General features: G+C 43.0%; 2 protein-coding genes across 4 annotated transcripts; one reads left to right on the forward strand and one right to left on the reverse strand.

The window, feature by feature from the left end:
• cbll1 (Cbl proto-oncogene-like 1, E3 ubiquitin protein ligase) lies at window positions 1-5,561 on the forward strand. 3 transcript variants are annotated; one of them, XM_034526859.1, is made up of 6 exons: window positions 1-60; window positions 1,012-1,179; window positions 3,004-3,110; window positions 3,529-3,612; window positions 3,694-3,767; window positions 4,039-5,558. In XM_034526859.1, exons 1-6 carry the CDS (start codon window positions 48-50, stop codon window positions 5,045-5,047), a joined length of 1,455 nt encoding a protein of 484 aa, XP_034382750.1. In that variant the 5' UTR covers window positions 1-47; the 3' UTR covers window positions 5,048-5,558. The 3 variants fall into 3 exon arrangements, with proteins under 3 accessions (XP_034382750.1, XP_034382751.1, XP_034382749.1); XM_034526860.1 differs by having other exon boundaries at window positions 15-60; window positions 1,015-1,179; XM_034526858.1 differs by lacking the exon at window positions 1-60 and adding an exon at window positions 73-538 and having other exon boundaries at window positions 4,039-5,561.
• Window positions 5,562-6,123: 562 nt separating this feature from the next.
• LOC117726495 (chloride anion exchanger-like) lies at window positions 6,124-16,352 on the reverse strand. The gene is made up of 19 exons (XM_034526812.1): window positions 16,225-16,352; window positions 15,918-16,057; window positions 15,476-15,586; window positions 15,039-15,199; window positions 14,770-14,934; window positions 13,916-14,068; window positions 13,196-13,278; window positions 12,807-12,954; window positions 12,455-12,568; window positions 10,332-10,409; window positions 9,429-9,524; window positions 9,208-9,314; window positions 7,699-7,768; window positions 7,525-7,617; window positions 7,336-7,431; window positions 7,021-7,242; window positions 6,676-6,730; window positions 6,446-6,582; window positions 6,124-6,144 (listed from the first exon to the last, which is right to left on the reverse strand). Exons 1-19 carry the CDS (start codon window positions 16,350-16,352, stop codon window positions 6,124-6,126), a joined length of 2,178 nt encoding a protein of 725 aa, XP_034382703.1.
• Between the last annotated feature and the right edge of the window lie 307 nt (window positions 16,353-16,659).

Consider the following 16,659-nt stretch of genomic DNA (forward strand, 5'->3'; position numbering starts at 1 on the left):
ACCTCGCCTTCTCTATCCCATAATGCATTGCGTTCACTCGTTGGATCATGGACCAAAGCGGTAAGCCAAATACTGAGTAGGGCGGATGTTAGCTAACTTCTTTTACGCGATATATTTTCACCTTGCAGTTCTAGTGTAGTTGTATCAGCTCGTCAGATAACGACACATCATCCTCTCAGCACAGTATTCTGCTACGACCTCCACTTTAGTTCCAGAGTAGCATTACAGCTAGCGTGGTTCAGGCTAACGTTAGCTAACAATTTGCTCGCGATTGAGGAACGCCAGAACGCTTAACAATAAGTTAACGTTAAGTTCTAAATGAAGCTACATGATCACGTGTTTGGACTGTTACTGCCGTATATTGAACGGTGCATGTTGCACATATTAGTAGGCGTAACCGCTAGCTTCGATTGACTTGCGGCGCGAATGCTAGCTACATCATCAACGTTAGCATCATGCTAACTAATCTAACGTGAGCGAAGAACTGACACAACTAACGCTAACTGCATGTCTCAAGAGTGTTTGCTGAAATGTATTAGTAAGTACTTTGAGCTTCTTAGTTCATTGTCGTGGCGGCAGACCGCTCAGGCTTTTAATACATGAATTGCTTTTCCAGGCTATCAGTTCCCAAGACATTGTCAGATGCGTTACTAACTTTGCGTGTGCAATTCTGGCTGTAGCCCAACCACGGGGATGATTTAACGCCAAAGTAACGGCAACATAATGGATTGTCACTGAGCCTCGTGAGACGGGCAGGTGCCACTATCACAATATCGGCCTCGGTGCTTGTTGCACATACCGACTTGGACCGCATTTTTCCAAAAGTACAATAAATATCCAAGAAATCGCCTATCGAGTTAAATTTCAGCTTTCCCACATGTCATTTTAATTATTTGAGTCATATCAAACGGGTGCACCTCAGACTTAATGTTGGAATTTCCTTTGAGTACATTTGTAATGATTACACTACAAGACTCTAAAGCAGTGTTTTGTGTCCTATCTTTCTCCCAGCAGACAATGATCTTCAAGGAAGTGATGGCTCTGGGAGTTTGGGTGGCCCGGATGTCCGTAGACGAATCCCCATCAAACTCATATCCAAGCAGCCCATAAGGAGCAAACCTCAGCCGCGCACCCAGAGACCCAGCAGCAGGCCATCTAAAAGTGAGGCTGTGGAAAACGGTAGGCACATTCTGCAGTAGCTGAGGTGGCTTTCACACCTAAACCATTTGGTTTGGGCCTGTTTCCCCCGTGAGTACGGTTTGTTTGGGCTGATGTGCAAGCTGTCAATCAAGCCTTGGTGCAAACCGAACAATTGAACCGAGACTGTCTGAAATGTTGGGTCGCAGGCTGCTTCCAAGTGGACTCTGGTGCAGTTTGTGGTGTGAAAGCCATCGAACCAATCACAGGATTTTATGAAAGTAGACGTGTAATTTTAGCATGATTTCAAAAGTTTGACTACTAAAATATAAATCTATTGATTGTGAAGTCTGTTCATGAAGGGACCTACTAATATGTAAAACGCCCTAGATATATAACATATTCATGCAAATCACTTAACGCAACGTAACACACGTTAGTGCTGCTTTTTCCCCCTGATTAATAAATCAAAAGCTGGTAAAAATGCTTTGCTTGAATCGGATTGCACTTTGTGTCAGTCAGCAGAGTTTGATTGTTCGTCCTGATGATGCAGGATGACAATTGCCAAAACTGTACAATCAATCAGTTACCTTTCATTCTGTAGAACGTCATGTTTACTCCTCGGACTCGTTGGTAAAATGTCCGTATGCAAATGAACCCCCCGTAGTCCGGATCAAATGAACCCTGCTACAGTTGAAAAAGCACACTAAGATAATGTTGTCTGTGTCTTTCAGTCAGTGAGGGTACAGTTGGACCTCTTTGCCAATGTAGTTCTCTTGTTCTGCCATAGGTCAGTTCTGTTTGTTGTTGTCTGATGTAGTGGGGGCGGCTGTGGGCAACAATGTCAGCGGTTGGCTCCCCGGTCACCTTTGTGTACCAGGGATACGTAAATAATCAATTTTAGCAGGTAATGTAATATGTAAAGTTTTAGAAGTCCTTGTTTTACTTGGATTCTTTAACTGGCGGTCTCAGGACTAGGGTTTGGCATGAAGTGTAATTTCTAAGAGAACATTTAAATTGGAATTTGATTTTCAGTAATAACTGATATTTTGTTGTCTATGCTCATAGGTGACATTACATTAAATTCTGTTAATAGGTGTGCATCACAGTTCTTATCTTTTGAACCCTTTCTGATTTCCCTGTCCACTACTCTTTAACTCACAGGTTCATTAGATTATTAAAGCAGCGTTTTAGTAGAGGCTAGTTCTCTAAATGAAACTGGTGACATCATGCAGTTTACCTTTGCACCACCTGAGGGTACCAATGAATCACCTATAGTGACCATCATTGACCATAGATTGCAGCCCAGATAATCTACAGAAGATCTTGCCCAATCTATTAGCCTTTGTTATATCAAATACAGTTTGACTTGAACATTGCTACTGACTTTGCCACCTTTTTTTTATTTATTTGAACGTCCAATCAATGTTGATGTAAATGTGCTATATTGACCGATGGAGGCTGAATTCTCCTGCTCGCTGAGCCGTGCCTACATGTACCAGGGTGCATTGCTTATGAGCTTCTGACGCCCTGAGTCCTCACCAGTCATATCCTCTTGCTTGGTTAATGCAGCTGCAGCATCAGTGACTTTCTACTGCATTTCTTCAGTAGTCCTGCTCCAATAAATAACGTCTGAATATCAGTCAGCCAAAACACAGCGGAACGTATCCTTGTATCCTCCATGTTGTTTGAGCTCAGAGAAAGAAATACATTTGAGTTGTTTATATTCTAGAGATATCCATAATTCTCCAGGCATTAACATCTAGTCACAGCCCCATAAAGGTCATTGGTCACTGCTTTGGAGGCAACTCAATTCGACTGTTTTTCTGCATTACATAGTTAATATTCCTCTATTGTGTTTTACAGATAACTTTGGCTTCAAGCAGGAGGAGAGGTTTGATTGTGGAGCTAAAGCCGGTGATGTGTTTGCTACTCAGAGGAGATTCCCCCAGGCCCTGTTTTGGGACTATAAGGTACATTTTTGGGGAGTTTTTCCTGATCTGATGTGAGGTCCTGGGACAGGGATGTCGTATGTGTACAGATTGTAAAGCCCTCTGAGGCAACTTTGTGATATTGGGCTATACATAATAAACTGAATTGAATTGAGTCACCAGTGGGGAGGGAAACGAAGCTACAGCATTTAGATGAATAATAATGACAACTATGTCTTTGCTAATGTCTCTTGGACATGATGGCTCCCCTCCAGACAATCAGAAAAGTTGTCCAACTCTTCTTATTTTTCATGCTGTTCTCAGTTCAGTCTCAAAGCTTGAGCAAACAAAAAAATAGGCAAATCCTCAGTGGTACTTGGTACCAAATTGTGTCAGAGTACCTCTAAATGATTGTCTTTTAATGGTTACCTGTGTGTTTCCTCCCTCTTTTTTTCAACAGTTAAATTTGATTGGAGAAAGGGATGAAGTACCAATTCACTTTTGTGATAAATGTGGGCTTCCTATCCACCTATATGGACGAATGGTATGTATTGTCGTTGAGCTGACCTTTGTCTGCTGGCAGGCAGACATGTTCATGTGTAACTCTTCTTCTCTGACTCCTCAGATCCCCTGCAAACATGTTTTCTGTTACGACTGTGCTCTGCTTCATGAGAAGAAAGGAGATAAGATGTGTCCTGGGTGAGATTTCTGGAGACTGTATGAAGTTTCTATTCAGTTACATTGTGACGCATTTATTAACTTCCGAACACAAACTCTAAGCAGCCTATTAAAAAGTAACGTATCTAATTTTGTATGATCTTGTATACCAGCTTAAAGTTCTATTAGCTAAATCAGTTGTTTTACTTATGTTAACTGAGCCCTGCTGTAGCAGTAATGTGTCTTGTAATGCAGCTCCTCAGATGCGTTTTATTACGTCTCTGAGTCTCTGAACGTTTGTCCCATTTTTCAGCCTCACCATGTACAACTGCACCGACCCAGTGCAGCGCATCGAGCAGAGCCTGCGCGGCGCCCTCTACATGTGCAGCGTCGTGCCCGGATGCAAGCGCACCTACCTGTCTCAGCGTGACCTGCAGGCCCACGTCAACCACCGCCACATGAGGGCGGCCAAGTCGTCCGCCGGCCGACAAGAGCCCGTGCACATGCCCCCCCAATCCGAGGTCCCCGACCGTTTCCGCGTGCCTCCACCTCACCTGCCCAAGAACCACGTTCACCTGCCCAACCCGCTCCAGCACAGCAGTCACGACCCCTACAGTCAGCCTCCCCCGCCCACGTCCCACGAAGCCCCGCCCCCGACCGCTCTCGGTCCCGAGACATTCCGCATCTCCACGGTGACGACCCGCAAGCACAGCAATCTCATCACCGTGCCCATCCAAGATGACTCTTCTTCTCGGGAGCCCCTCTCTGGTGGTCCGGGCCCTGCTCAGCCACCCCACCACCACCCGGGGGACTATCCTGGTCAGCCCCCTGTAGTGTCCCACTCTCACCACATGATGGCCCCACCGCAGCAGCACTTCGGCCCCCCGCCTCCCCCACCTCCTCCCATCAGCCACCCCATGCAGCATCCACCCCAGGCCTCCGGTACGCCACACATGGTGTACAACCAGGCCCCTCCTCCCCCCATGTCCACAGCTCCCCCACCAATCACTCCGCCGCCAGGGCACATTATGGGCCAGATGCCCCCCTATATGAACCACCCGCCGCCAGGACCACCACCACAACACAGTGGCCCACCAGTCAACGCCCCCCCACCTCATCACTACAACCCCAACTCCATGCAGCAGTTCCCCGAAGACCAGGGCACACTCAGTCCCCCATTCAGCCAGCCTGGAGGGCTCAGTCCTGGGATGTGGCCTGCTCCGAGAGGGCCCCCACCACCACGAATGCAGGGTCCTCCGCAGGGCCAGATGCCTGGACCTCACCACCCAGATCAGGGCCGCTACAGGCCTTATTATCAGTAAACTGCTAACTGAATGAAGGAGCAACAGCCTTTGTCATTCTGTTCCACACCACTCGTCTCAATAATGTGATAGTAGACCTCAGGGTTATAGGACTTTCATTTTGATAAGACTCCCAAAAGCAAATGTGTATACGCTGCACATTTTAATAAAGTGTACTGAACCTCCCGCTGAACAATTTATTTTGAATAGACTTTAAGAGGAGCAGCACGGTCCCTTTTTTTTTTTTTTTTTTTTTTTTTAATAGCGTATGGTAAATATTTCTGTATATATGTCACCTGAATTCACACATCTGTACATTGAAAGACGCCAAATATGTCTCAATAAATTTTTAACGGCAGACTCATCTCTGTTTGATATGAAGGGTCAGCGTGGATCCTATTGAGAACAACTATCATTTGAAGACATTTGGTTCAAAACGGTTTTATGAGGGAATAACCAACTGTGATTTACTATATGACTTTCTGTCTTGGATATGTCTGGTTCTATCAAAGCTGTTTGGTTTGAAAGTCATTCTTATGCGTCTGTCAGTTTGCGTTCAAGTAAAATCAACATAACATGGTTCGTACTGTTTTCATTCTGTGGTGAAGCATTACAGGACTTTGTGCTTACTGTTGATCAGCTGATACTTTGTCAGCTGTTTGTCTTGTCCTATTTAGTGCTTACCAGCTTTCAGGGTTTCAGAAAAAGATTTCAAACCTCGCTCTGTATCAATATCTGTAGTACGGTGGTTTATTTTAACCTATAAAGTTTAGTGTTTAAAAATGGGAAACATTGTCTTTGAAAAGGTGGTTTGACCCATGCCACACATTTGTGTAGTATCTGAGATACATTTGATTGACACAATGAACACACTAACATTGTTATGCCAAATTCTTTAATGTATAGCATTTATTCATAGTAACTAAAAGGACACGACGGTAGCAACAAGTAGAAAATACTGTGAACTTCAATAGGCTTAAACCCAAACATTTCAAAATGAAACTCACTCACTTTATACACAAAGTATGACTTTTATTTATTGTGCCGTGGTCGTATGAAGAGTTTTCGGCATGACGGTCCTGGAGACAGTTGCTCTCCTAGAGTTTGCTTTCTGTTAACTGCAACAACAAAAGTTTTAAAAAATGACAGTCTGCCTTATGAAGGAAATAGACATTACATTATGAATATATATTTCACTTAATTTTTTTCGGGTTTGTTTTTATTTAGGCTCTTTAAATCTTAACAAGGGAGTTAAGCTTTTCGTTATAGTGAGCTTCATGACCTTTCCTCCGGTGCCATACCTGAGTCTAAACCCAACATCTTTATCTCTGGCTGATTGTTCCGGCGTCGGGCTTCTGCATGCATATTAATCTTTCTTTACTAGACGCTAGTATTTGTAGCATGAATAGCTTCCCTTACCCCCCCGCCTCGACTTTTGTCGTCTTCGTGTTTGTCTCGCACATGCAGCATGGCGTCATGAAGGGTCGGGAAGAACATGGAGGTCGAAATCTCCTCGTCGAAGAACGTACAGCTGTGTAGTTTCTCCAGGATGCACGCTGTCAACACACGGGGGAAACAGATGTTTTTTAGTAGTATTCACCTCATGCTCAGTGTACCTGTGATGTCACTGACTCGAAGATGAGACTCACCATCACAAGAAACAATGTAAACATCCACGTCGACACGGATGAGCTCTTTGAGTGCCTGTGGAGAATACAGTGATTTTACAAAACCTCCAACATTTTATACACTAAATGTTTAATTGATAATATATAATGTAATCTGTTGCAGCCCTCGTCTTATTCGTTGAAACTGCCAATTCTGGGTTTACACAGCAACACGTTGACAATAGCTTGTCGTTTTTTGTGGAAAAGCAGTGCCAGTGAAAAGGTGGAGGTGGAGACTGACATCCTACATGCGACTGCCACTTTCTCAGCCTCACACCAGCATCTACTGAGCTCCAGCATGTCGTAGCCTCCCGAATGACTCGGTACCGTTTTGAGTCCCTTCAGAGCAGAGATGTCCAGGAAGGACACAGCAGAGAAGTCCAAGATCAGGCTGTGGAGGTCCACTCTGGGAACACTGACGTCAGCGGGAAGCCCGGCTCTCCAGTCCATCCGGAAAGGAAGGCCGCTGAGGTCGGAGGGCTGATCCAGCTCCTTCACGTCCATGCGAGACTCATCAGTCGTCTGGCGGAATGACTCCCCCAAGCCTTTCTGCTTGACATACGTAGGAAAGTAGGCTGAGAGCTTTTTGGGGAAGAACACCTTGAAGCGCTCACAGCTGCAGTAGTTTATTTGAGGTCTCACCTCTGTAACGCCGTCCTCCGTTTTCTGCAACAGCTTCTTGATTTTCCTGAGAGCCTTGTTCCTCTTTCTCAAAACCCGAAGCGGGTTAAACCCAATCTGGAAAAACAACGTGTTGATTATGTTCAAGCGCTCAATGTTTAATGTTCTCTTGAGAAAAAAACGCGAGCAGAGTGGACGTGTCGTACACACAGCTTCTACCAGCTTGTCCCTGAAGAACTCAATATTGGCGAAGAAGAGCGGCGAGGGTATCCTGAAGATCAGCACTCCATTTGGTTCAGATATCTGAGAAGGGAAGTGCCATGATAAAAAACTAATGTGAATCAGAGAGATGAACTGAACATGTACTAAAACTAAAATGCTTACATGCATGTAATCTTTGCGATCTTTGTAGAGGTCGGTCCCTGGGATGTTAGCCAATACGGAACAGCGGGGGCTAAAAAGACATAAAGAGGTTTAAGAATGGCATAAGAAATAGGAGAGTTAAACGTCAGTCAAATTTTAGGCAATAAAGGACATCATCTTTTGTACATTAAATACCAGGTATCTTTTTGGTTAAACACTTGGGGTTTAACAAAGATTATGTATTCAGTTGTGTATGTGCATCTCTGCGTCTGTCCATAGGTAATCCTGCATACTACTGGACCCATCCGCCTGATATTTGTGGGGCTCATTTATGACTGTGTGCTCAAGAACCTCCCTTTGTTGCAGTGATTCACACTGTTTGAAAATGTATTGACCACAGATTTTATTGGCTTTTACATGTCGCTACCAGAGATGTATACGGTTTCTCTACGTCACTCCGCCGCATTCCAAATATGTTAACTTACGTTCATTGGTTGCAAAAAAAAACCAATATGGAGACGGCCGTAATCCAACACAACAATGGCAAATTTGCCAAACTCAAGGCATCATACCAACAGTCCACAAACCAATAGGTGATGTCAAGACGACTACGTTCACTTCTTATATGCTCTTAAGCGGCAACTCCAACACCTGCTTCAGTTTGTTTCAAAAACTGTTTGTCTCTTGATTTACACACCTAAGACAATATGTATGTTTGTATGTATAACTATCACTTTGCAAATGACAAACCTACTACTGACTACAATTGATCGCATCTTCTCATGTCTGGTGGTGTGAGAGCTAGTTAGCTGTTAGCAGCTGGAGGGCAGTAGGTTTCTGCAGTGTGTTTGGCTAACAGCGCTAACAGCTAACGTAGGGGGTCAGCAACCTCTTGTTAATCAGTGTGCCATGTCAACATTAAGGTTACATTACATTTACATCCAAAGCAACTTACATTCATACACCGGAGACACAGCTACGGGGAGCAATTCAGGGTTACGTGTCGCTCAAGGACACATCGACTAGAGTTAGCACAGCCGGGGATTGAACCAGCGATCTTCTGATTGAAAGACGGACCAGCTAACCACTGACCCACAGTCAGGTTAATGTTAAGGTTAATTATAACACCAAGATTTATCTCTGATCTGTAATTGTATTCATCCATATTGGTAGGGCTGGGCAATTTAAGGATAGTATATCGATATGAAATATTTGGTGTGTCTTTTAGGTTTTAAAGGCTGCAAGAGATGTCATTTACTGAACTTACCAGACTGTTCTAGCATTTCTATTATTTGATGACTTACTTACTTGCTTACTACTTAGTCATTCTATCCACATTACTGATGATAATTATCGGCAAATCTCACTGTGTAAATATTTTGTAAAAGCACCAATAGTCAACCCTACAATTTTGTCGGTTGGCCTTTCGTTTGGTCCTTGCAGACACACCTGAGAGCACTTTACTCGCTTCCTTTTTGCTGTTAGGTTCCATATCAAGGAATCAATATCGGCCTTAAATGGTGTCCTTACAATTGAGTCCTGAAGACCACAGTGAGCAGGTTCACCCCCAGGCCAACCGCCAGACCAAGATCCAGTCCCAGCAGGGCGGCACCCAGAAATGTTCCCACCCACACCACCTGCAGACAAACTTCTGAGGTCAATCACTGACGGAGAACCGACTGGGCCAAGTAAATAACCACGTAAATACAGTACAGCTTTGCTTTGGCAGTGAACTATGAGACAACACCTACACAGTCTGGTTTGTCCCTCCTCCACAAGTACGGGATTTCTCTGAACTGCATCAGCATGCCCTTCAGGTTGACGATGACCAAGGCTCCCAGGACAGACTGGGGTGAGGGCAAATATAACGGGTATATGTAAAAAACTGACTTTTGACCTAAAAATGTACTTTATGTTTGTTAGGATGCCCAATGGAGGACATGGAGGCAAATGAGACAATCAGGGGTCAAAAAGCAGTATTGGATGAAGCTTCATTTTCATTTTCATTTATATTTTTAATTTATAAAATATGTACAATAAATATTTACGCAATTTTACTAGCATCCAAAATATCCATATTAATTGACCCCCCATTTAGAGTTCCTATAAATAAAGTAAATTATAAATCCATTGTTTTACTTAAATAAACACAGCAACACATATCTTCACTTCCTTCAGTTGGTATTTCCCGGAACTATAAATGGGTGCTCGGGCCCCTGGGGAAGTATTTTGCCCAAACACCCTGGGAAGAGGAACCAGGCAGAGGTAAGTTGATGCAAGAAATATATATATATATATATATATATATATATATATATATATATATATATATATATATATATACATACACACACAATATTGTTCAGCCACCTAACTAGACATTTACCACAATCAAGTTAAATTTGTCACTGACTGCAGTTGTCCGTTTGTTGGCAGGGAGAACAAAGGATTACTCTGTCCCAGCTGAGCACATGGCCCTCAGCATCCACAGACCAACAATAAATACAAACAATAAACTTGGGTCCTCCTTGGGTCCTTCTTCACACCACATCTCACACACTATCTGTTGTAGGTAACGGCACTGCGTCGTTACAAGGTAAGACAATCAAAATGCTATTTGGCATAAGCCGTTACATTAAAGAGGGGAGTCTCACCGTGGGTAGCGGTTCCAGCAAGAAGCCAAGTGCCACAGTTACAATCATCGCCATCATGGCTGAGATCAGCCCTGCAATCTGCATTCGTAAAAAGTTAATGTTTCATTTAATGCATGCCAATGAAAGAAAAGTATGCCATATACCACTATTTCCGCAGTGCAACAAAACAGGAGAATTAAATGTGGACTCCTAAATATTAGATCGGTCATCGAAAGCTGTATTAGTCAATAATTTAATATCAGACAATCACATTGATTTATTTTGTCTTACTGAAGAAGTCATGAAGAATATGTCAGCCTAAATGAATCGACTCCTCCAAGTCATATTAATACTCACATTCCTCGAGGCACCGGCCGAGGAGGTGGAGTAGCAGCCATCTTTGACTCAAGCCTATTAATGAATCCTAAACCTAAACTAAACTACTCATTTGAAAGCCTTGTTCTTAGTCTTTCACATCCAACCTGGAAAACATTACAGCCATTTATGTTATACTGTACCGGCCACCAGGTTCATATTCAGAATTCATATCTGAATTTTCAGAGTTTCTAGCAAGTTTAGTCCTTAAAACTTTAAAGGTTATTATTGTAGGAGATTTTAATATTCATGTGGATATTGATAGATTACCTTAGTGCTGCATTTATCTCATTATTGGACTCGATTGGCTTCTGTCAGAGAGTACAGAAACCCACTCACTGCTTTGGCCACACCCTCAACCTTGTTCTTACATATGGCATTGACATTGAGCATTTGGAGGTCTTCCCACAGAACCCTCTTCTGTCAGACCATTACCTCATAACTTTTGAGTTTATACTCCCGGAGTGTACACCGTTAGTCAAAAGTTTCTACACCAGATGTCTAACTGACAGTGCTGTAGCTAAATTTAAAGAAGCGATTCCTTCTGCATTTGATTCAATACCACGTCTCAATGTGACGGAGGACTCCTCTGCTAACTTTAGTCCGTCCCAGATTGATCATATTGTCGATAGTGCTACAGGCTCACTGAGAATGACACTAGACTTGATAGCCCCACTGAAGAAGAAGACAATGAGGCAAAGGAGGTTTGCTCCCTGGTATAACCCTCAGACCCGCGACCTAAAGCAAACTTCACGAAAGCTCCAAAGCATATGGCGTTCCACCAATCTGGAAGAATCATCTCTGTACTTGTCTTGTTAGATCTTAGTGCTTTTTAAGGACTCATCTCTGTACTGGTCTTGTTAGACCTTAGTGCTGATAAAGGACTCATCTCTGTACTTGTCTTGTTAGACCTTAGTGCTGATAAAGGACTCATCTCCGTACTGGTATTATTAGACCTTAGTGCTGCGTTCGACACCATTGATCATGACATCCTATTACAGAGACTGGATCAGTCGATTGGCATTTCAGGTACCGCACTAAGTTGGTTTAACTCCTATTTATCAGATCGATCTCAATTTGTATTTGTAAACGATGAAGCCTCAATGACCACCAACGTTAATCACAGAGTTCCAAAAGGTTCTGTGCTTGGACCAATTTTATTTACCTTATATATGTGTGAATATATTCTGTACTATCTACCTCAAAGGCCTGACCTCATTGGTCCGGCCTCTTTCGCGATACCTCCTGCCTCTGTGGCCCTGCCTCCTGCCATGGCCATGCTGATGCGCCCCGGCCCCCCACCCCTATCCTCTATTTCTACTTCTGTTTCATGGATTGTGGAAATCTGGATCGTGGTCCATGCCTACTACTAATTATTCATACGTTTCTGTCATGTTCATTGAATGTGTTGTAACTCTGTTCATCTGTACACATGACATTTATTGCTTCTTTCCATCCGGGGAGAGGGATCCTCCTCTGTTGCTCTCCTGAAGGTTTCTTCACTTTTTTCCCCGTGAAAGATAATTTTTTGGGAGTTTTTCCTGATCTCCCGATGTGAGGTCCTGGGTCAGGGATGTCGTATGTGTAAAGATTGTAAAGACCTCTGAGGCAAATTTGTAATTTGTGATTGTGGGCTATACAAAATAAACTGAATTGAATATAAACCAGATTGTAATGTTGCAGTAAACATTTTTGGAGACAAAAATAACTGCGTGTTGTGAGCTGGTAAAGGTCTGTGACCCACCCAACAGTGAGGTTTGGTTTCTGACCTGTGTTTTGCCTCCCGAGCTCTCCTGCAACGCCGTCCTGGAGAGCGCGGTGCTGGCTGCAAACGACTTGAAGCTTGCGCCAAATATGTTGCTCACCCCGAATGCAATGAGCTCCTGGGATGGAAAAATTAAAGATAACCTTTTTAATTTGACTTTAATGATTCGGTTTGACCTACTTTTATTCATGCAGCACAGGAAAGCTCACCTCCAACCCTGAGATAAATACAATAGGCAATGTAATTTTATACCTGTATGACCAGAATTACGAGCAGTATCAGTAAGTATCAGTAACCAATTAACAATTTTTCCTTTGTTAAATCCAGACATATATAGAGAGATAAATGTAACTCACCTGGTTCCCATCAATGGTGTAATCATGTTTGAGAGAGTAGACTTTGGCCACAGAGAATGCAACAGCAAACCCTACTATGGCTACAGGAAAGGCCTCCACCGCGCACTCCTTGAAGACTTCCATGTTGGGCGCAATGGGAGACTCATATCTGCAAGAAAAATTGTGCATTGATAGGATCTGAACAGTGGGGGACTGTAGCTGAGTACATTTCAAGTTCAAAGAGGGAAATATTGCCTGCTACAATTCTGACAGCTGGGGTTACTAGTTACATTTCATATTCAGACCATATTCAGAGTTTTTCAACCTCTGGATCTGAATTACCTGGGAAAACATTAGCCTGCTTGATTTTGACCTATCAACTACTAAAGATCTATAGAACTTGAACTTACCCACTCACCATTTTGCCAACAACATCAACACCATATCTCGTCTTGAAGTTGAACCCATAGGACACCCCACAAGCTATGATAGTCTGTGTGAGCAGGAAAGACACCAGAGAGACAAACAACTCTAAAATCCCAGGTATTCCTTGAATGCTGCATTACCACACACTGATGGTGTTAAACACATACACAGTTATGCTTGGGGAAATTATTTGTGAAATATACATGAATTGCAGTTAATAAAATAAACTGTGCAGGAGGAGTATCTTACTTTGAAGCGGACCTATCATGCTCATTTTCAGTTTCAGACTTGTATTTTGGGTTTATACGAGTACATGTTTACATGCTTTAAAGTTGAAAAAACACTTTATTTTTCTCATACTGTCCATCTGAATATACATGTGTTCACCCTCTTTCTGAAACACTCCATTTTAGCGCCTGTCTCTTTAAGCCTCCCTCCCGAAGCTCAGCCTGCTCTGATTGGCTTGCGAGAAAAACATGGTTAGCCTTTGACAATAGTAGTTCTCAAGCCATGGGTGGTTTATTTTAATGAGCCTGCATGTGACGTATGAAGGGAAAGCAACATCTGAATGGCTTATTGAATCACATTTCTTCCGATATATATATATATGAAGCCCACAAAAAGCTGGGTAGTCTTAATTCACAGTTTGTAAGCACTGAAAAAGTTAGTTTTTCATGTTATGTTCCCTTTAAGGTTTCCCTCACCATAACAACTTCAATGGGGATGGGAACAGGCAGCTTGGCTTTGTATTTGTCATTGAGCTCCTTCACGATGAACACCACCAGCATGATCACTATGGACATCACCAGGTCACAGATGTTGGTGGAGGTGATCTGGACAAAGATCTTCTCCAGGCTCTGCGCACAAGAAGCAAACACTCTTTACTCAGCACTTTCGAGGTTGATTAAAAATGTATTAATCAAGCCAAGATGCAACAGAAATCACAAAACGTCTGTATCATGGACAGCTGCACTTACACTAGTGACACTTTAACCAAATTACGTTGAGATATATGTGAAACTTTGTCAACTTTCTAATACAACAGGGGCTGAGTGGAATTTTGTTTGAAGTTTCCACCGGATACTAATTAGCGAACTAGCTACGCGGCCGTTTAAGCTAGCTACCGGGATTTGTTTGTGCTCTGAACAACTGTTGGCGGCTTTTCAAATTAGTTTTCAGAGGATGAAACAAATGCCACCAAAGTTAGCATATTAAAACATTAGCTTAATTCCCGGATTTTAAAGGGAGAATTTGATATTTTGTGAAATACTAATACTATTTCTTGTGAAGCAAAATGGGACTACAATCTTCTTTTTGTTCGGCAACCCTGTTGTACGATGCCAGTAAATTGAACTTTTCTCACTTTCTTGCTGTGAGTAAGATGATTGATACCATTCTCATGTCTGTGTGGTAAATATGAAGCTGAAGGCCGGTTAGCTTAATTGAGCATAACAACTACGGATTAATAAACAAGCAAGATGCAAAATGTTAATTGGTGAATTAATTGCAAAAATAATATTAACATAGCTGTGAGATACATATACATACACACACTTACATATATGACAGAGAGTGGACCGCTGATGCCCGGAACAGTCAACCCTAACACAAACTTGAGCTGGGACACCAGGATGTGGACGGCAGCTGCTGTGGTGAAGCCTGACACCAGAGTGTCGGACATGTACACAACAATAAAACCCACCTGCAGAACACCCATTGCCAGCTGCAGAGGACAGGAACACATATGGGGAGAATAAGCTTAAAATTGTACATATAACACGCAGTGTGCTGTGCTGTGCTGTGCTGTGCTATACTAGTCAGATATACCTGGAATATCCCCATAAGAAAGGTCATAGAGGAGGCCACCAAGACTCTCTGCTGGTCCTGGGTCAGGCCCTCAAAGCCAGTGATGTTGGCCGGTGGTCCGTCCTCTGGAACTAGGCGCGTCACCACAGCTCCCACCATCAGGCTCAGGACTGGGAAAGAACCTGTGTGGAGAGGTGGGGACAACCTGTTAAGCCATATTACACTCGATCTTATCTCTTCCTCGCAAGATGATAAGATCAATGACCCAACAAGCCTTTTATAGTGAGATGTTTATGCTTGATAACAGAAAACCTGTTTTAAAACTCTGGGACAGTTTACCAAGAAAATAAACAAGGAGACATTGTGATCAATAAAGAGTTGTGTTCCAACGCGCTACACATTTATGAAAAGAAGAACAAAATATATATTTTATAGTGACTCAGCATTGCATGACATACCGACAGATATGTGTCTTGAAGAACCGAGGAAGAAGTATGTTAGCATGGGGAAGAAAGCCGTGTAGAGGCCGTAGCTCGGAGGCAGTGAGGCCAGCAGAGAGAAGGCCAGTCCTGAGTGAGACCACAGTACGAAGATTTTGATCATGGGTATTTTGCATGTCAAATATCTCTGAAATACAAATAAAAGCTTATTTTGCTGTCACATAATAATATAATAATAATTTTTTCATTCAAACGGTTCAAACGGTAGCAAAAGTAAGGCTGTAGGTTTAGATGATAGACGCACGTAAAAGTCAGCAGTCAATGTATTTTCTTAACGAAGCATGGCCATAATTATTACCCTGAAGTTAGCCAAATGGATTTGGTTTCTCTGAATGCACCAACAATGCTACTGCCGGACTCTGCAGCCACAGACTGCAGCTCCCTCCGTCTCACTCCTCACCTTGCATAATGGCCACCAGTCCAGTGCTGATCCCAGACACCACATCGCCCAGCAGCCACTCTCTGACTCTATAGATCCTCATCCAGCCAATGATGGGCAGAAGAGAGAGCACCGCATTCTTGGCACGTTTTGAATCACAGCTGGATTTAACAAACATTGAAAAAAAAGCTCTTGCATTTTGTTTCCCCTCAACACAATTTCACCAAACCCTCGGTCACAGACACTCATTTTGCAGGAGATTAAAAAACAAGATTAAGTCAGATCAAAGACGGTGATCTGAATCTCTAAATAATTGGGATTCTCTTACGTCAGATACTCTCTCAGATGGTCCAGGATGGGTTTGCGCAGCCGGTAGACTTTCTCATGATCTTCAGCCAAGCTGTCCTCTGAGTACACGGGTCTGGCCACCGCATATTGTTTCCTCAACGTCACCATCCTCACACCTCAGGTGTTCAAAGAATGCTGGTCTAATGTTAAAGGTTCTGGAGGAAAGATCCCTGAGAGAACCTTTGCTCTGAGTGTAGTCAATCTGAGCTCAATCTCATCACTGGTTGCTTTTGTCTTGGCTGTGTTCAATCATTAACACACAGATTTATGATTCATGTGTTGATATGTCACATATCCATTTTGTTCTTGGCTGGCGACACCTTCAAGCTCAAGTTATGGATGAGAGGTATCTCAACATGTTGACATTTAGTTTGGCTTACTTTCAATGAGCAGTTTTAGTTTTAGTGAAGCTTGT

This window comes from Cyclopterus lumpus, chromosome 23 (assembly GCF_009769545.1).
Source record: "Cyclopterus lumpus isolate fCycLum1 chromosome 23, fCycLum1.pri, whole genome shotgun sequence".
NCBI classification, from domain to species: domain Eukaryota; kingdom Metazoa; phylum Chordata; class Actinopteri; order Perciformes; family Cyclopteridae; genus Cyclopterus; species Cyclopterus lumpus.